General features: G+C 52.8%; 1 protein-coding gene and 3 long non-coding RNA genes across 4 annotated transcripts in view; 2 read left to right on the top strand and 2 right to left on the bottom strand.

Moving 5' to 3' along the window:
- The window catches only part of LOC121014360 (uncharacterized), a 27,740-nt gene extending 16,884 nt beyond the window's left edge, over positions 1-10,856 (top strand). The window contains exons 2-3 of the long non-coding RNA XR_005783178.1: positions 7,623-7,625; positions 10,810-10,856. This is a non-coding gene — a long non-coding RNA (uncharacterized LOC121014360). The remainder of the gene's footprint in view (positions 1-7,622; positions 7,626-10,809) is intronic.
- Positions 2,957-7,331, top strand: LOC121014358 (uncharacterized). Its single transcript, XR_005783176.1, has 2 exons — positions 2,957-3,863; positions 6,754-7,331. It is a non-coding gene; the product is annotated as an uncharacterized LOC121014358 (long non-coding RNA).
- Positions 7,997-15,031, bottom strand: LOC121014359 (uncharacterized). Its single transcript, XR_005783177.1, has 2 exons — positions 14,747-15,031; positions 7,997-9,104 (listed from the first exon to the last, which is right to left on the bottom strand). It is a non-coding gene; the product is annotated as an uncharacterized LOC121014359 (long non-coding RNA).
- Positions 15,032-18,718: 3,687 nt separating this feature from the next.
- HES6 (hes family bHLH transcription factor 6) overlaps positions 18,719-20,128 on the bottom strand; it is a 2,220-nt gene continuing 810 nt past the window's right edge. The window contains exons 3-5 of the mRNA XM_040450493.1: positions 20,003-20,084; positions 19,343-19,783; positions 18,719-19,070 (exon numbers count right to left, since the gene is read on the bottom strand). Coding sequence (XP_040306427.1) covers positions 19,359-19,783; positions 20,003-20,084 — 507 coding nt within the window. The 3' untranslated portion in view covers positions 18,719-19,070; positions 19,343-19,358. The remainder of the gene's footprint in view (positions 19,071-19,342; positions 19,784-20,002; positions 20,085-20,128) is intronic.

Below are 20,128 nucleotides of genomic sequence, written 5' to 3'. Positions count from 1 at the left end.
GAGCCTCACGTGAGACCCCAGCCTGGGCCAACACATGACTGCAGCCTTGTAGAGGACCCAGCTGCGCCCAGACTCCTGACCTGTGGAAACTGCAGGATACTAGATGGGTGTGGTTTTAAGCTGCTGAGTTTGTGGTCATTTGTTAGGCAGCAGTAGATGCCTGACACACCGTCCATCACCAGGTCCTCTCAGTTTCATCTTCTGAATGTCTTCTGGATCCACTCCCTGACCCCACCCCCGTCAAGTCTGTGTCACCAAATCACAGCCTCCTGTCAGGCTTCTCTCTTGGGGCTTCTCTCGATCCCTTGTACTTGTCTTTCTCTGTCTTGTCCCAGGGCATTTTCTCAGGTCCCCTGGCTTGAAATGTTCTCCTCGACCCCCTTCTCCTGGGTAAATTCCATTCATTCCTCAGATTTCAGCTGAGTCATCAATTCCTCAGGAAAACCTTTCTTGAGTGCCCCAAGCACCCTTTACAGCTGTTGTCATAGTTACAGTTTTACAGTCGTTTATGTCATCATTTCGTGGATGAACCGTATCTCCCATCAGAATGTGAGCAGGTGGGGGTCAGGAGCCATGTTTGGTCCTACACATAACCGTACCCTGAGCACCTGGCACGTAATAGGTGCTCGTATACGTTGGTTGGATGAATGAACGAGTGAAAGACTATGTCCATTTTTGAAGTTCAAAGTGCATGACACAGCCGTCCTACCTCAGGAATATGAGGAAGGTTGGAGCCAAGAGCGACCCCCCCTGGGTACTTGCTCAGGACTGCCCAAGCCTACTTGACTATTTTGCTCTTAGAAAAAAATCATAACTTCGGATTTTAAGAACTTGAGCTGTCTAGAGACAAGGAAAGGGAGTACCTGATGTTCCAGGATGTTATCAGCTGCCTGTGTGGCCAATGATATTTTCCAGTTTGTGGCCACAATACCTCCCATCCCTCCTGCTCTTCTGAAATGTATCCCTGCCACCTTCCATCGAGAGGTAGGCTGTGAGTCGTCTCCCATGGCCCTGGGTGAACTGTGACAGCTTTGACTGGTAGAGAATGGAAGATGGGCCATTGTATGACTTCCAAGGCTAGGTCCTAAAAGGCCATGCAGCTTCTGCCTGATGCTCTGGAGACACTTGCTGGGGAGTCGGTCAGCGACTAAGGAGTTCAGCTGCTCTGGGGCTACCGTGCTGGAGAAGCCCCAGATGGGCGCTGTATTCAGCGATGCCAGCCGAGCTCCCAGCCAATAGCCAGCCTTGGCTGCCAGCCTCATAGGGTGAGTCATCGAGGACATCCATCCCTGAGGAAGCCTCAGATGACCCCAGCCCCGGCCAATATCTGACTATGACCTCGTGAGAGACCCCAAGCCAGGACTGCCCAGCTGAGCCCTTTGAGAATTCCCAACCCACAGAATCGCAAGCAAAGTAAGCAGTGTTTTTAAGCTGCTAAATTTAGGGGTAATCGATTACACAACAATAATACCAGGAAGAGGAATTTGACGGGGAGTGCTGACACATCAAAAGGCCAAAACGTCACTTCTTGGCCTTTTGGCTAAGGTCAGGTGCAAAAACCCAAAACATAAGGGACTATCTTTGGGACCAGGTCAGCAGGTAACCAGAGGGGCCTGGAGAAGACTGTGGGAGGCCCCCCACCCTGATGGGCCTGGAGGCTGTAATGAGGGCTTAACAAAAAGTGAGGAAGGTGGAGGAAAGAATCCCATTGTTACGTACATTCAGCACAGCCGTTACCCACCATATTGTGGGAAATAGAAAATGTACCCAATGAACTGATGAATCTGGCTAAGGAGATTCCCAGGGAAAACACTGGAAGTGCCAAGTGCACAGACAGCAAGGATCGCGAGTGTCAAGCCCCCGCCCTTGTGGGATTCCTGACCCACAAAATATGAACAAAACGGAGTGATTGTTTTGAGCTGCGAAATGTGGGGGCCCTTACAAGGGCAGCAGTAAAAATTGAACAGCCTGGTAACCACACCTGTTTTGTGCACTGTGACAGACGGCTTGGAAAATGAAAGACGGCTTGGAAACCACAAATAACCGTTGTCTTCCAGGGCAGTGGGAAGGATTTTATAGCAACCCTGGTTTGGGGAAGTTTGAATCAATGTCAGAAAAAGTCTCTCACACTGTGAAAAAGTGATCGATTTTACTATTCCTATTGTGAAGAAGGGGAAGAGCACTTAGAACACCGCGTGCCTGTCGGGGGCCTGTCACTAGTTAGGCGCTTTGCATATGATAATTTGATCTAATCTCTTAACAGCCTTTTGAGGAAAGTAATGTTGCCTGTTGGGGAGGTCTGCAGAGGGCTCCCCTTGAATCTTCAGGTGAGAACCCATGAGCACGAGCACGTGAGTAAGATAAGCGCCTGAGGCTGGGGGAAGGTCAGGAAGGAACAGGGTTAGTAATTCTCGAAGTTCACACCGGGCCAGAAATAGTTCCTGCATCTGCTAGCGGGAGAGGAACATGCTCAAAACACAAGGGACGTGTGTATGTGTGTGTGTGTGTGTGTGTGTGTGTGTGTGTGTGTGTGTGCCTGAGTGCCTGTGTGGAGTGCACAGTAATGGTGAAAGGGCTGGCTGTCAGGGGGCCTGAACTGGATACCTTCTATCTGGGGCCTTTGAAGTCAGGTGTGGGGGCACCTGGGTGGCTCAGCCAGTCGAGCGTCCAACTCTTGATCTTAGCTCAGGTCACGATCCCAGGGTCTTGGGATCAAGCCTTGCATCGGGCTGTGCACTGAGCATGGAGTCCGCTTAAGATTCCCTCTCCCTCTCTTCTCTCCCCCACCCACACACACTCTCTCTCTAAAAGAAAAGAAAAAAAAGTCAGGTGTGATTTTTAGATTCATTTTGGGGTAGAGGGCAGGCACAATGGCATGAATAAGCCCCATGTTCACAGCTCTGTAAGGAATGGAGAGGAGTTGGGTGGGTGGGTGGGTGGGTAGGACTCGAGGTCTCAAGTTAACTTGGGGTCATTTCACAAGGGGTCCTAAACGCCAAAAGGATGACTTTAACTCAGTGGGGGAGCCGCAGACCTTTACACAATTAGAAAAATGTCAGTGTCCTTAGAAGGCAATGGAAGGCACACGCTCTCCTGCTTGCGCCCTCTGTCTGCAGACTGGAGCCATGTCACGGGAGGATAGACCCTTCTTTCAGGGCAGAAGGAAGCCCAGAAGCCTTGTAACCCCACCCACTTCATACTAGAAGGGAAATGTGGCCCACTCGGAACGCCCCTTTTCAGATTCACTCTGTTGGCTTTTCTTCATCTAAACATTGACCTGCCCGAGGGCATGGTGCGGGACCTTCTTCGGTCTGCAATTTATTCACTTCCAAAACCATCTTTATTAGTTCTTTGGCTTTAAATACGTCTGTATTTTGACGGCACACCTGTGCATGTCTCTGGCCTTGGCTTCCTCTCGGAACTCGACATATCCCCGCCTGTCCACTCAGCAGCCCCACCTGGATGTCTAATGGGCATCTCAAATGATGCCATTTACAATATATGCCAAACACAACTCCTGCCTTCTCCCCAAAACCTGTTCACGCCAGTCTTTCTCAGATCATCCGCCCAGTGGCTCCTGCCCAACCTAGGCACCGGCCTCAGTTCCTACCTTTTCCTTACGCCATACGACCAGTTCAGTAGGTGGATCTTACCTGTTCCACTTCCACATCCCATTTCTGTGACTGTGATCCCAGACCAAGCCCATTACAGGCATGCCTAATTTTATTGCGCTTTGCTTTCTTGTGTTTCACAGATACTGCAGTTTTTACAAGTTGAAGGTTTTGGGCAACCCTGTGCCGAGGAAGCCTATTGGCACCATTTTCCGACAGCGTCTGCTCACTTTGTGTCTCTGTCGCATTTGGGTAATTCTCGCAATATTTCAAACTTGTTCATTATAATATTTGTCGTGGTGATCTGTGACCCGTGACCTCGGATGTCACTACTGTCATTGTCTGCAGACACCGTGAACCGCGCCCATATAAGTCAGAAAACTGAATCGATAAATGTCCTGTGTGTGTTCTGTCTGCTCCCCCCGCTGGCCACTGCCTCGTCTCCGCCTCTCCTCGGGCCTCCCTGTTCCCCGAGACACAACGATACTGCAATTAGGCCAGTTAATAGCCCTACGATGGCCTCTACGTGTCCAAGTGAAAGGAAGGGTCGCACGTCTCCCACTTTCAATCAAAAGCCAGACATGAGGAAGCTCGGTGAGGAAGGCCGGTGGAAAGCCGAAACAGGCCGGAAGCGGGGCCTCTCGCACCGAACGGTCGTCCAGGTTGTGAACGCGAGAGATGAGTTCTCGGGGAAATTAAAAGGGCCACTCCAGTGAACACACGGATGGCAAGAAAGCGAAACAGCCTTATTGCTGGTTCGGAGAAGGTTTTGGTGGTCGGGATAGAAGAGCCAGCCTGCCGCAACGTTCCCGTAAGCCAAAGGCCAGTCTAGACCAAGGCCCTGGCGCTCCTTGTGAAGGCCGGGAGGTGAAGAGGCTGCCGGAGGAAAGTCTGGAGCGAGCAGGGGTTGGTTCAGGAGAGAAGCGTGTCCATAACACAGGAGTGCAAATGTAAGGTGAGGCTGCGAGTGCTCGTGCCGGAGCTGCGGCAAGTTCTCCGGGAGACCCGGCAGGACGAAGGTGGGGGCGGCTGCGCTAAACAACAGACGGGCGGTGTGGACGGAGCGGCCTTCTGCTGGAAGGAGACATGATCGAGGGTTTCCACGCTGGAGAGCAGACGTCAACGCCTGGCTCCAGAGCCCCAGGGGACAGGCTCTCTTCCCAGGGGCCGGTGCGACCGGGGACTTGACATTGATACCAGTGCCCGTTCACCGTCCTGAAAATCCTGGGGCCCTTCAGAATTATGGGAAATGTACTCCACCAGTGCCCCGTAGGCAGAATAGCACAGCCTGGATGAGCGCACGTCTGTTCACGACGTGGTTTTCCAAATATTTTAATCTCACTGTTGAGACCCAGGGCTCAGAACAAAAAAAAGAGACTCCTTTCAAAATATTAGTGCTCACTGACAACGTACTGGGTCCCCCAAGAGCTCCGATGGAGAAGGACAACGAGACGAATGCGGTTTTCCTGCCAGCTATCACAGAACCCATTCTGCAGCCCGTGCGTCAGGGGGTCGTTTTGACCTTCAAGTCTCTACATTTCATGAGGCTACAAGTGTCATCGTGATTCCTCTGAGGGATCTGGGCAAGGTAAACCGACACCCTTCTGTCAAGGATTCACCACTCTCTATGTTTATATTGAGAACATTCACGATTCACGGGAAGAGGTCACAATACCAACATTCACAAGAGTTTGGAAGAAGTTGATTCTAGCCCACACGGACAACATGGAGGGTCCAAGCCTCCCGTGGAGGAAGTCGCTGCCGATGGGGTGGAAACAGCAAGAGAACCAGAATTGCAAGCGGAGCCTGATGACGGGACTGAATGTGTGGCCGCGGTCTTGGGGGAAATCTTGAACGGAGGAGGAGTTGCTTCTTGGTGAAGTGGTTTCTTGAGGCGGAATCTGCGGCCGGTGATGATGCCGTGAAGACTGTTGACGTGACCACAAAGGATCTGGAAGATGCATACGCTTAGCTGATAGAGCCGTGGCTGTGTTTGAGAGGACGGACTCCGGTGTCGAACGATTCCTACTGTGCGTAAAATGGTGTCAAACGGCATCACGTGCCACAGAGAAATCATCCACGAAAGGAGGAGTCACTTGATGTACCAGACCAACCTCGTTGTTGACTAATTTAGGAAACTGTCACAACCACCAAGCAGCCGTGAACATCGAGGCAAGATCTTCCTCCAGCGAGAGGATTCTGACTCACTGAGAGCTCAGATGATGGTTAGCATTGTTTAGCAGTAAAATACGTTTTAACTCAAGTCTGTACATTCCTGTAGACATGAAGCTGTTAACACACCTGACACACTACAGTGTCGTGTAAACACAACTTTCATGTGCACCAGGAGACCAGTGAGCTCACTGGACTCACTTCGCTGTGGTATCTGCTTTACTGTGGTGGTCTGGAAGCGAACCCCCAAGATCTCTGAGGCATGACTGCGTTTTCCTGAGGCAAATCACGCTGCCTCCTCTCTGTTAGACTCTTGTCCTCCTACAGTTTCCAGAAAGGGAGAGAGATCATTTTAAAACATAACTTCGCCCACTGCCCTCCCCTGCTTTAAGTCTCTCAATTGCTTCCCATTTGCGTAGCATAAAATCCAAATTCCCTGCTATGCTTATGAGGCCCTCCATTGTCTCACTGGGCATTGGCATGAGTACCTCTGACCTTGGGAGTTTCAAACCTTGACTGTGGCCCCGACCCCTGGGCTCCTCCCTTTCTCCAGGATGCAGCGGGCTCTGTGGACCTCAAGACTGGGCCCTCGCTGCCTTTGATTAGAACAACTTTTTCCTGCTCCTCAAATGGCTGCCCCCCCTCCCAGGCCCCAAACTCAGCTCAGAGCTCACTTCCTCAAAAGGATTTTCTGGACCTCATCTCAGGCACGGAGATGAGCCATACACGTCTTACTTATGGATATATTTGACTTTTCACAAGTGAGACTTGATTGAGCATTTTCTGAGACCATTTAACCAGGAAAATAAATGTACTAGGAAACTTTTACACCTTATCTACTTAAGACGCTGATAAATATGTCACCATAATTCACTTTTTAGATAAAAAATATTTTTATTACTTTATTTCCACCCAGTACCTAATTTTCTGCTATTTGTAATGATCGATTTCTTTGATTCTGTTTTTTTAGGAAACTTTTTTTTACTGAAATCCACACTGAATCCAAGTATATTCCTTGATGAAGTTTCACCAAGTAAATACACCCGCCGACGAGGACTCAGATCGCAACACGGAATATTTCCTGCGCCCAGAAACCACTTCCAGTCACGACGCCCCACGGTTGGCACTAGGGCCACGGATTCATTTGGTGGGGGTTTGAACCTCATATAAATGGAATCACGCAGTGCGCGCTCTTCCGACCTGGACTTCTTTGCTCAGCACCATGTAGGTGAGACTCATGTGAACTGTTAGCAGGCGGACCTGACCTTGTCTTCTCTCTGTGTGATAATCCCTGGTGTGGATGCAGGTTCCTTACGAACATGTTCTGGCATCTGTGAACAGCTGAGTCGTATCCAGTCTGAGGCTCTAACAAATACTACTGGTAGGAACATCCCAAAGTGTGTCTTTTGGCGAACACTGGCACCCATCCCCACTGGCACGTGCCCAGGGATTGGAATCCTGGGCCTGGGGGTGTTTACATTCAGTTCAGTTCATACTTTCCTTAGTTGATTTTTTTATTGTGGTAAAATATACCTAACAGCAAATGTATCATTTTAGCCATTTTTTTAAAAAGCTTTTTTGTTTTTATTTATTATTGAGAGGCACAGAAAGAGCGTGAACATAGGAGGGACAGAGAGAGACACAGAATCCAAAGCAGGTTCCAGACTCTGAGCTGTCAGCACAGAGCCCGAATGTTGGGCTCGAACCCACAAACCACGAGATCATGACCTGAGCTGAAGTCAGAGGTTTAACCCGCTGAGCCACCCAGGTACTGCCTTTTGCCTCTGTTCGAAAACCCACATTAAAAACACATCCAAAGGGGGCACCTGGGTGTCTAAGTGGGTTAAGTTTCTGACTTCAGCTCAGGTCATGTTCCCACAGTTCGTGGGTTCTAGCCCCGAGTCAGGCTCTGTGCTGACAGCTCGGAGCTTGGAGCCTGCTTCGGATTCTGTGTCTCTCTCTCTCTCTCTCTCTCTCTCTCTCTCTCTCTCTCCTCCCCCGCTTACGCTGTGTCTCAAAATAAACAAACGTTTAAAAAAAAAAAAAAAAGGGAAATTAATCCGGCAATTCTCTCCAACTGAAAATAAGTAGTAAACTTTGGAAATATTATTGTTTGTTTCCATTAAACCTGGTTAAGTAAAATCATCAGTTGGTTTTATATAAATAAAATATTTAAACTTCAAAATATTTTTAATTTTAATATGCCTACTTTAAAATTTTTCAACGGCTTTTCACCTACTTTATTGTTCTGACAAAAAATTAAGCACAAATTTGATTTTTCCTTTTGCTTTGTGCTCCAGTATTGCTAGGCAGGGTACTGACTGGTTGCCTCTGGGTGGGAGTGGGGACTGTCTGAGGAGCATGAGAGAACTTTCTTACCGGTATCTCAGTAGGGTCTGAGTTACAAAACTGTACAGATTTGTCAAAACTCAGCAGATGTTCCCTTACAAGTAGGGCAGTTCATTGTAAGTTTTGGATCCAAAGGAAGAGACTGTGAATAACGGATGCTAGTTAATGTTGGAGGGGAATTTACTCTGAAGGCATCAAGAATAAAAATGGATTAACGGATGGTTGCCCAGATGTGATAAAAGTCGAGAAAGATGTCAACGGTACCGCTGCAAACTTCCATAATACAGTTTTGGGGCAGCTCCAGTCCTCTAGAATTTGCTGGTCCATCTGAGAGCTCCTTCCAACTGGAGTTTCTCCGGGTCGAATGACTGGGGCAGATCTGGATACAACAAACCTCCAGGGGCTCGATCAAGCCTTGGAGGAGACAAGGGGCAGAAAAGAGAATTTGGCCCCGGGCAAGGGGAGATCTGTGGTACGCACCCCAAATCGGGTGGGCCCTGCCCTCCCCCCCCCCAACCCCCTTTTGCCTCATTTTCCTTCCATTCTGTCCAGCACAGGCTGACAGAGGTGCTACTAAGGAAGTCGTGAGCCCTTTCTAGATTCCGTTTATTGCTCGCACAGACTATGGAAGGAAGAATGGCCGAAGGTGGCCAGCTCCCCGGGGCTGTTGTGCAGGGTGACACGGAAAAGAGGCCAGGTGAAAATATGGAAGCCCGGGCGGCCCGCTGCTGGGGGCCGCTTCCCTCCCTGGCCAAGCTCCTGCCCTGCCCGTCGCTTCCCACAGACAGCAGGAGGGGTGTTGTCAAGCCTTGGATCCATCTGTGGTTCGAGCCTTGCCTGAGTGGCCTATGCGGGTCCATGCGGGCTGCCAGGGCCCTCCACTTCCTTCTCGGGTTTCCTTCGTGCTCCCGCACTCCCAACACCGTACCTTCAGGGACCTCTGGAGGTGTAGACGGGGCACCCAACCTGGCTCTGAGGAAAACACAAATACCTGGTAAGCTTGAGAAAAGATGCCCCACGTCACTCAGGAAATGGGAGTGAGAAACAATCAGATGCCTTGGAAAGGCTTACAGGGAGCGATGCAGACAATCGCTTTGAGCTTTTTTTATTTTTGATGTCTATTTCTTTTGAGACAGAGAGACAGAGCGTGCATGCGTGAGCACAAGCATGGGAGGGGGAGAGAGAGAGAGAGAGAGAGAGACAGAGAGAGAGACAGAGAGAGAGAGAATCCCAAGCAGGCTCAGAGCTGCCAGCACAGAGCCCATGCGGGGCTCGATCTGCTGAACGGAGAGATCATGACCTGAGCTGAGCTGAAGAGTCTCATGTCTAACCGACAGAGCCACCCAGGTGCCCGGACAGAAAACTTTTTAAATTAGTGCACCTCTGGGGCACCTGGCGGCTCCATTGGTTAAGGGTCTGACTCCTGGTTTCGGCTCAGGTCATGATCTCACGGTTTCGTGAGTTCAAGCCCCGAGTCGGGCTCTGTGCTGGCAGCGGCCGATCCTGCTTGGGATTCTCTCTCTGCCCCTCCCCCCGCTCATGCTGTGTCTCTCTCAAAAATAAATAAACTTTAAAAAAACTATCTAAAAACAAACTTTTGAAAATTAGCGTACCTGTTGCCACTGCACATAACTCTCTAGGCCCTGGTGACCTCAAGGCGTACACTTTCAGAACTTAAGGACTGTGTTATCCCAATGCTATTTAAGCTGTTCCAGAACACACAGGAATAAAAGCAAGACTCCCAGGGCGCCTGGCTGGCTCAGTCGGTGGAACCTGCAACTCTTGATCTCAGGGTTGTGGGCTCGAGCCCCATGTTGGGTGTAGAGATTACTCAAAAATAAAATCTTAAAACAAACAAACAAACAAACAAACAAACAGCAAGACTCCCAATCTTTTCAGAGGGGCAGCTTAACAGACACCCAAATCAGGAAGACCGCACATACAAAAAACCATAGAGCAATACCTCGTAGGAATTCTGATGCAAAAAAAATCCTACAAAACACTGTGGAAAAGGTAAAACTCTGCAGATAGTAAAAAAGATCGTGACTGTGAGACACTGTGGGGAGGGAGAGATGAACAGGCAGAGCACAGGATTTTTAGGGCAGTGACACTGCTCTGTGTCGTACTCTGTGGTGGATGCATGCCCGACATTTGTCCCAACCCAGAGAATGTACAGCACCTAGAGTGAACCCCAGTGTCACCTAGGGACTTTGGGGGATAATGATGGGTGGGCTCATCGACTGCAACAAACGGACCACTCGGGTGGGGGATACTGATCAGGGGGTAAGTCGTGTGTGTGTGGGAACAGGGGTACGGGGGAAATCTCTATCTTCTGCTCGGTTTTGTTATGAACTCCAAACTGCTCTAAAAAAAAAAAATCAAGTCTATTAAAAGAATCCTACATAAAATTATATACAAACCAAATTCAGCAAGACCTTGACCCCATTAAGACGATTCTACAGTTGGGTTAAAACCAGAAGCGTGGCTCATTATGGATGAATCCAATCACAAAATACTCCACATCGACAGGCAAAAGGGCAAAAATCAGAAAACATGTGATTATCTCCACAGATGCCAATGGTACCCACTAAATTCAATATTCTTCCCTTAAACTTTTTTTTTATAAAATTTTTTTGGGGTGCCTGGGTGGCTCAGTCGGTTAAGCGTCCGACTTCAGCTCAGGTCACGATCTCACGGTCCGTGAGTTCGAGCCCCGCATCGGGCTCTGGGCTGATGATGGCCCAGAGCCTGGAGCCTGCTTCCGATTCTGTGTCTCCCTCTCTCTCTGACCCTCCCCCGTTCATGCTCTGCCTCCCTCTGTCTCAAGAATAAATAAATGTTAAAAACAATTAAAATTTTTTTAATGTTTTTATTTATTTTGAGACAGAGAGAGACAGAGCATGAGCGGGGGAGGGGCAGAGAGAGAGGGAGACACAGAACCCGAAGCAGGTCCAGGCTCCGAGCTGTCAGCACAGAGCCTGAGGTGCGGCTCGAACTCACGGACCGTGAGATCATGACCTGAGCCGAAGTCGGACGCTTAACCAACTGAGCCACCCATGCGCCCCTAAACAAACTTTTTTTCATGGTAGTGAATCAGTGAAATAGGGATGTCTGCCACTAAAGGCAGTGTAGATGGGACAGGCACCTGGGTGGCTCAATTAAGCGTCCGACTTCGGCTCAGGTCATGATCTTGGGGTTTATGGGTTCCAGCCCCACATGGGGCTCTGTGCTGACGGCTCGGAGCCTGGAGCTGCTTCAGGTTCTGTGTCTCCCTCTCTCTCTGCCCCTCCCCCTGCTTGTGCTCTGTCTCTCTCTCAAGAATAAACATAAAAAAAAATAAATAAATAAAGACAGTGTAGAAAACTCCCCTCCTCTGCTGAAGGCGGAAGTGTAACACAGACAGTTTTTCAGGGCAATGATCTGACAATTTCAACGACATACCATTTGCCCGGCCACTTTAATTCTAGAAGCATGTGCAAAGTACACAGGATGTTCGCTGAGTACCGGTCTTGGAGAAACCTCGGAAACCCTCTCTACACCCTTGGTGAGGTTAATGTGGGCAAGAAGGCTCTGCCCCAGGCCACGTGGTGGGCCAGGGGGGCCCCCGTGAGGGAGGGGCTTTTCCTCTTCACTACTGTGTCCCTGGTGCCGAGGACAGTGCTTGCTTGGCACGCAGCGGGGGCATGGTCCACAGCACTGAATCGACGATCCTACTGTTGGGTTAAAAAAGTTGCAGAATCGTATGTACAGAATGGTCCCATTGGCAGAAAAAGAAAAAGACATTTTTCCCAGATATATATGCTTGCAGATGTATGGGAAGGATCAAAGAGGTCACCCAAGAAATTGTTAACCGTGGGGACTCCTGGAGAGAGGGAGGAAGGTATGGGGCCAGAAGAGAGAAGGAGGACCCAGACTGTCCGCGGCAGGCCTTCTGTAATGCTTGCCTTTTCCTGGGGGTGTGTATTGCTTTTAAAATAAAAATCGAGTTTAGGAACAGTTACTTAACCTATCTGAGCCTCAGTTTCCTCATCTGTAAAACGGAGAGTAGTAATAAATACCCCCCCAGAGGGTCACCGTGACATTTGAGGAACGGACAAGATCACGCACAGAGTCTCCCGGCACCTGCTGTTAAGGAACATATGGTATTGCTGTTATTATTGAAAGAAATACAGAAAAAAACAAGGAACGTTTTTTTCTTAAGTGTATTTATTTTGAGAGAGAGAGCGAGCACGAGAGCAAGCAGGGGAGGGAAAGGAAGAGCAGGAAAGGCAGAGAGAGAGAGAGAGAGAGAGAGAGAGAGAGAGAGAGAGAGAGAGAGACTGGGAATCCAAGCAGGCTCTGAGCTGTCAGCGCAGAGCCTGACTCAGGGCTCGCGCTCACGAACCACGAGATCATGACCTGAGCCGAAACCAAGTCAGACGTTCAACCGCTTAACCGACGGAGCCCCCCACGAGCCCCAAGGAGCATCTGTTACAAGACTGTAGGGACCCAGCTGCACCGGCCCTGGAACTGGCCCCACACATCCCACTTTCGGCCTTTGCACTTGCTACTTCCTCTCCCTGGAACGTTCCTTCTCGGGAGAGCTGCCTGCTCCTTCCTTCACATCATCCGTTCTCTGCTCAGATGAAACCTACCAGACAGGTGGTTCCTAACCAGCCTTCCTAAACCTGCACGCTGTTTCCACACCATGACTCCCTGGCCTCTCGGCCCACTTTATGTTCTTCTTGGCCGGGAACACTGCCTGCCATATCGTGTGTTTTTGGTCTGTTTCCCTCATAACAGTATGAGATTGAGAAGAAGCTTTATCTCCAGCAACGAGAATAATGCCTGACGAAGAGCAGGTATCCAACGAATACTGTGAAAGAATAAGTAAACGTTGTCTGAAATACAGCATCAAAAGAAACTTGAAAACCGCCTCTAACCAGGGTGACCAGGAAAACCCTCCCAACCTTGAAGGCAACGGGAGAGGATTGCGGGGCGGTGGGCGGCAGCCGGTCCCACCCCAGGCAAGGGGGTGGGAGCAGAGGAGAGGGGCCTGGCGGTGGGGCTCCGAGCGGACCCCTGGGAGTCATGGGCCTTCCACACTCTGCTAATCTGCAGGGTCGGGCTTTTGAAGGACCGAAGTTCAGGAGGTAAGACTGGGTGTGGTTTTCTTAAGGGCCATTCCCATTCTCCAGGTGGGAGGTAAGAACCTGAAATAAGAATGTGGCAGCAGGGACAGCGGGCACAAGGAAGATGCAAACTCATTCACTCATTCATTCATTAGCGCTGTTAACAAGGGAGAATTGATGGCTCCTGGACGCCACTTGCGTGGGGGGGGGGGGGCTGAAGGACGAGGAGGCGTCTCCCTGTCAGGGGTCTGCCCTGGGTGGTTGAGGATGGCCAGGGATCCAGAACACGACAGGAGGCGCAGGTTTCGCACGAGAGCAGAGCTCAGGTTGCACTTGCTGTGTCTTTAGAACCTGTGGGGTGTCGAAAGGCAACAGCCAGGGGCATCTGGATAAACCCCACGAGAGCTCTAGAGAGCCCAGCTGGGCCGAAAGTCAAGTGTGGACTCAGCCACACAGGAGGGAACGCCACAGGGATCATACGGATTGTAGTCTGGAGATAAGCGGGCTACAGAAAGGGACACAGGGACACAGGACACGGCGACACTTAAAGGGTGGGCTGACAGCCGTCTCGGATCTGAGAAGGAAGGGTTGAAGAGGAAGCAAGAACACGAGACCCGGCCGGGGGTTTTAAAAAGCATGAGGTTACTGTCAGTGTCAAATGCTGCAATATTTAGGCAGAAGAAAACTAAAGGGTCTACTTGGCAGTAAGGACTTCCTCGGAGACTTCTAGAAGTTTCCAGTACAGTGATGGGAAATGTAGGCCGGGGTGAAATTTTGTGATAAGCAAGCAGGTGAGGAAGTGAAGAAAATGAGAACAGTCAAGAAACTGGACTGTGAAGGAAACTAGGACAGTGATTACGTCCCAGCGAGGTCTAACAAGTTCGGCTGGAGAGAGTGGGTAAGACAGAAGGTAGGAGCTTAAGGTTTGGGAGCCAGCTCGACGGTGAGGGGTGACAAGGTCCACGGAATGCTTATTGACTTGGATGTCTAAGGGCACGTAGCAGATTTCCGAGGTCAAGGCGGGGCAGGATCCGGAGGGGCAAGAAGACGGTACCCCTAGTGTCATCTGCTGATGGCAGATGGACAGCGAGGCAACGACAACGACGCAGCAGCGCAGGTCTAGCCGGGTAAGATGCCTGGGTGCTCCCACGACAATCCAGGAGGCCTCTCGGTCACCAGTTTAAAACCTTATCGCTTCTAGACCCATCTAAACCCAAGGACAGGCATTAATAATCTGATAAGCTCTGGGCTTCCCCGGTTGCTCTCAAAAGCGATGCGACTGTCTACCTCTGGGCAGTGTGCGGTGGCCAGTGGCTCGCTGTGGGCTCTCGGCCGTCTTTAGAGAATGCAAGGGTCCACGGCAGCAGGGGTCCGGTCAGTGTGTCTCGGACCGCAGCACACAACAGGTGCTCGCTCAGCGCAGGCGGAGAGTGAAGGCTGCGCGTGGCCGGGGCTCGGTCTCCGGCACCGTCAGCAAGGCTCGTGTCCCCCTCCTCAACAAACCTGCTTCCGTTCCACAGCCTGGAACGACCCCCTCCTTCTCGACCCCCGTCGCTGGTGGCTTTGACTGCTCTTTCAATACCCCCGGCCTCCCGGGACCCGCGGCGGTCGGCGACCCCGGGCGGCGGCCCGCGCAGCGACTGCCCGGCCGGCCGAGACGCCCTTGGCCTTCGCGTCCACACGCGGACGCGCGGCTCGAGCTGCGGGGCGCCGGCGCCTGCCTCGCGTCCTCTCTTGGTGCCAGGGCTGCCGAAAGGACGGCACTCCGGACGCGACCGGCCACACGGCCACTTACCCGACGGCGCGAGGATCCTGGCCGGCACCTGGCTCGGGACGCTCGCCGAGGGGGGCGTGGCCTCCGGGCCCGCAGGCCTCTGGGAGTCGCGGTCCCGGCTCAGCCTGCAGCGGCCTCGCGGAAGGGGAAGTGGAAAGATGAGAACTACATCTCCCAGGAGGCTCAGCGGCTCGCCTCGGGCGGGGCGGGGCGGGGGCGGGGCGGGGGCGGGGCCAAGGCCTCGGCTCCCAGGCCCAGCGAAGAAAGCCTCAAGAAAGCCTGGGAAAAGTCTCCGGAGTTCCTCCTAGTCGGTGCGGCGCGTCCGAGAGCTGCGCGCCGTGTGAGTCGGGCCCGAGACCCCTGGAGCTCCGCTCGCTCATTCCCAAATCCGGCCGCTTTCCCCCGCGCTCGGCGCTGAGCGAGACTGGCCGCACCCCCGCTCTCAGGTTGCTCTCCAAGGCCCGAGGCCAGAGCAGAACTGCGGGAGGGAGGATCCGCGGAGGCAGCTGGTCTCTGGTCCGGCCTTGAAGGCCGCTGCCAGACGCCCCACGTGGGAGTGGGGAGGCGAGTTAGGCCTGCTGCCCAGGTCCAGGTTAAAGGTGAGATGAGGGTGCCTAGCCCTCTGCCGGTGGAAAGATGACGCTTGGAAACTGGAGTTTGGAGTAGGGCTCATGCACTTGAGTGGAGGGGAGGTGACAGGAAAAGAGTGTGGCTTGTGTAGGTTACCTTCCGTAGTCAATGGGGTGCCGTGAAGGGGCAACGACTGGCGCAGTGACGGTGCGTTTGGGGCTGAGAGTCGGCTGTGCTCTGGCTATGGTTTGTGATGCGCATCCGACGTCTGAGTGGAGGTGTTGAGCGGACCTGAGGATAGAGGGGCCGACAAGGACAGAGATGGGCTTTGCACCACGGGCACACGATGGAACAAGCCAAATGGGCCAGGGCAGGGGTGACAGGGAAGGGCACAGAGTCCTGAACGTGTATGCCCTCATTCAGAGGTTGGTCAGCAAAGGAGACTGAGGATGGCCAGTGACAGCCTGAAGGATTGGGGGTTTTTGAAGTGGACTTTCCGGAGGGAGGGAGTGATAACCCAGGAGGAGTGCTTCACTGGAAGAAGGTTGAGCAAGTTGAGACTTGAGACAGAATCCCCGGGTCTGGAAACGGTCGCTGGAGGTCTTGGCCAGGGCAGGTTCCTTGGAGCGGAGGGGAAGAACGGCCTGACTGCAGAGGAGGGAAGGGGAGTGAGGTGCAGAAGTGGGGACAGCTAGTGTAAACAGTGCTTTTTAGGAATGTTGCTTTAGAGCAGAAAAATGAGGCAGAGCCTGACCAGGGATGGCAGGTCCAGGGGGATTGTGTCTCCTCTTTCTCCAGACGGAGAGATTACAGCTTCGTAGAATGATCCAGAGGGAGGAGGGATTAGTGATGCAGCAGAGCCCCTGAGAGGTCGGAGGGGACCGAATCCAACGGCTGTGTGGAAGGCTGGCACCACACCGTGTCTTGATGGAAGGTAGAATGCCTGGGCAGAATAATGGTCCCCCAAATATGTCTGTGTCGTCATTCCCAGAAACTGTGAGTGTGTCACCTTACATGGCAAAAGAGGTGTTGCAAACCTGATTAAGGATTGAGGGCCCTGAGACAGGGCGAGTCTCCTGGATTGTCCAGGTGGGCCCAAATATCATCATGAGGTTCCTTAAAAGCAGAAGGAAGAGGGAGGCACAAAGGTAGATGCATTGTTACTGGCTTAGAAGCTGGAGGAGGGGGGCCACCAGCCAAAGAATGTCGGTGGCCTCTGAAGCAGGAAAAGGAAAGGAAACGGATTCACTCTCGAGCCCCCAGAGGGGACGTAGCTGTTCTGAAAGCACTAGCCTCTTCTTAGGCCTAGTGAGTCCAGGGCCTCTGGGAGAATGAGACAAGTGTGCGTAGGAGAGGAAGGAGTTGATGCTTCAAAAGAGTCCCCCCCCCCCCCATGGCATCAGAGCTCATCACAGTGGCCTTTGTGTGCTGCTAGAAGCCACATGCAACAGAGGTTTTGCAGGGGGACCTGCTCTCCATCTGTGTCTCTGTGGACACCTCCTATGTCAGTTTGTCTGGGACAGCTAAAATAATCCCAGGAATAATGTTCCCATCCCTCTTGAGACCTCTCGTACGGACCTGCCTCTCCGACCCCATCCCACCAACTCGTCCCCAGTCGCTAAAAATAAGGTGCATCTAAACTGTGCAGCCACTCTGGAAAACAGTATGGAGGTTCCTCAAAAAAGTAAAGACAGAACGACCCTACGACCTAGGAATTGCACTACTAAGTGTTTATCGAAGGGATACAGGTATGCTGTTTGGAAGGGATACGTGCACCCTGATGCTTCTACCAGTGCTATCAACAGCAGCCAAAGTATGGAAAGAGCCCAAATGTCCATCGATGGGTGAATGGATACAGAAGATGTGGTATTATATGCAATGGAGTATTACTCGGCAATCAAAAAGAATGAAATCTTGCCGTTTGCAACTACATGAGTGGAACTGGAGGGTATTACGTTAAGTGAAATTAGTCATTCAGAGAAAGACAAAAATCGTATGAGTTCAAATGATATAAAAACAGGGAGGGGGACAAAGCCTAAGAGACTCTTAAATACGGAGAACAAAAGAGGGTTACGGGAGGGGTTGTGGGAGGGGGGATGGGCTAAATGGGTAAGGAGCACTAAGGACTGTACTCCTGAAATCATTGTTGCGCTGTGTGCTAACTTGGATGTAAATTTTTAAAAAATAAGTATTTGTATAAAAATAAGGTGCATCTGGTTATGTAGGCTAGTAGCTGAGATCTGAGATTGAACCAGAGGGGAGCCAATGTGAACCCCCCTCCTGGTGGGCAGGACCTGTTGGGGGGCTTTTGTAAAAGGGCTGTTGAGAAAGATGTTCTTGAAGCAAAGGCGCACAACCAGAGAGGAGACCCAGGTGACAATCCTGAGTCGTCACACCTCAGCCCCAGTCTGGGCACTGGCAACCCAAGCTGCTTTGGGCCCTGGAGCAGGAGACGACTGAGTTGGGCTACCTGTGGAGTGACTGTCAACTGACCATGTGCTATCTGCAGGCCCTGTCCCAGCCCAGGAGGGCAAGCTCCCCATTCCCCAACTGCCCATCCCATCGCCCTCCTTCCAAGGCTCCTGGCCTCTTGGGCGCAGTTTGATCTTCAGCCCAAGCTGCCCAGAGCCATGGCGCTTAGACTTCAAGCCACGCACCGGGAGGGTCTCCGTGTCCCTGAACTGCCTGGCACTGGGGGCAGCTCCCTCTAGTCAGGAAGAGGGACAACCCACAACCTAACACGGGGAGACTGATGTCTGCATCATGCTCATGGGCCCTGACACAGGTCTTTGAAAGAAACTTCCAAACCCCATGGCTAGGAAGTAGGAATGAGTTTATCCCTAGGAGCTCGTGTACCAGAGAATGGTCCCAGGACAGGCTGTTTCCCTGGTGCTTAGTTACTCTGGAGACAAACCCCATGCCGGCGGTATCCATCTCCCAGGGAGGTGGACACACCATCCACTGTGAGAAGTGTCGCACGGGGGTCTCGTCTCCACCACCATTCTACTCCTCACTTTGCTGACAAAGGGTGAGAGGTTTTAGAAACATCCACCACCATTAGATACAAGAAAAATGCCCTTCCTTAGTTTAGTATTTACACATTAGACTCAGTAAAGACACCACATCAGTCATACTTCTGAAGGGTAACTAACTCTCCCAAATCCTTTATTTAATAAAACTGGAACATTTGTTGGTAACCTAATACACAAACTCCAAGTGTGCTAAATGCAAGGCGTTCAGGGAGGCTTTGCTTCTGTCTGGCAGAGGACTGGCAATGCTGGGGAATGCACCTGCCTCCTGTGTCCTGAATGAATGCACCGTGTCCTGAATGAAGTGGCAAGTTCAAGCTTCTGCTCAGGCCAGGGCCGCCAGGGTCCGAGGTCTCCCTCTGTCCCCGACACTAGTGCCCGGCACGGAGGAGGGTTTCAGCACTTCTGCCCCCAGATCCACACAGTACCTGGGAAGCCTGGGGCACCTGCGGTCCCGGAGAACCGCGGTAGCTCTGTAGGATTCTTCCTGCGGCCTGCAGCTCCCACCCTCCACCCAACCCAGGGCTGGGGGTCCCCAAGAGATACTCGCTTAAGAAACAGGGCTAGGGGCCTGAATGGGCTGGTCATCCTGGACTGCCCTGCAACCCACTCACTGGAGGAAGAGGGCAGGCAGATCTGGGAGACATTCAGGCCCCTGCCCCCACCACCTCTGTCCCCAGGGAGGCTGGAACAGAGCAAGGGAAGGCCACACCCACCCTTGCAAACCTGGGGCTGGCGTTAGTCACCAAGGCCTCCAGACGCTCTGGGCTATGCGAGCAGCGGTCAGGCTGCCCAGGGCTGCTGGCACCAAGTCTGGCCCTTCGGCAGGCGCTCGGCTCAGTTCAGCGTCGGGGGCCTCCTCCAGGTCGGAGCACAGGTCGTCCCCGGGGCCCGGGGGACTGGGCAGAGGGGACCCCAAGACCCCTCCCGTGGGCCAGCCGCTTCGCCCAGGGGCTCCCGGAGACCCGGCCAGGGCGTCCCCCAGCAGATCCCGGAAGCTGCTGCCCTCGCGCAGAGGCATGGACTCGAGCAGGTGGTTGAGGAGTTCTGCGGCGACGGTGGCATCGATGGCCTGGCACGTGGACACGAACGTGTGCACCTCGTGCATGCACTGGATGTAGCCGGCCGCGAAGCGCTCGCTTGCTTCCGCCTGCAGCTGCTCGCGCTCTGCACCCGGGAGTGGGAGGGAGAGAGCGGCGCCCCGTCCGGTAAGCAGCGACTGCGGTGGCCAGGCCCGTCCCAGCCCGCGGGGACAGGGCTCACCCAGGAGACCCGGAGGAGCCCCGGGCGCGGGCTGTACCGGGGCGCCGGGCGGGGAAGACTCCATTCCGAGGCGGGGGCGGGCCGGGCGAACCCGCCCCGCCCGCGCGCCCCACCGCCACTCACCGCGCGCCCGGCCCCGCAGCGTGCCCTGCACGCGCCGCACCGTCAGCTCCAGCACCTCGGCGTTCTCCAGCTTGGCTTGCACCTGCGCGGGCGGGAGCGCCGGGGGGCGTGTGGGGGGCCGGTGAG

This window comes from Herpailurus yagouaroundi, unplaced genomic scaffold (assembly GCF_014898765.1).
Source record: "Herpailurus yagouaroundi ecotype Mexico unplaced genomic scaffold, PumYag 202, whole genome shotgun sequence".
NCBI classification, from domain to species: domain Eukaryota; kingdom Metazoa; phylum Chordata; class Mammalia; order Carnivora; family Felidae; genus Herpailurus; species Herpailurus yagouaroundi.
The sequence above is the reverse complement of the archived record's forward strand: the minus strand, read 5'-3'. Positions and strand labels throughout refer to the sequence as shown.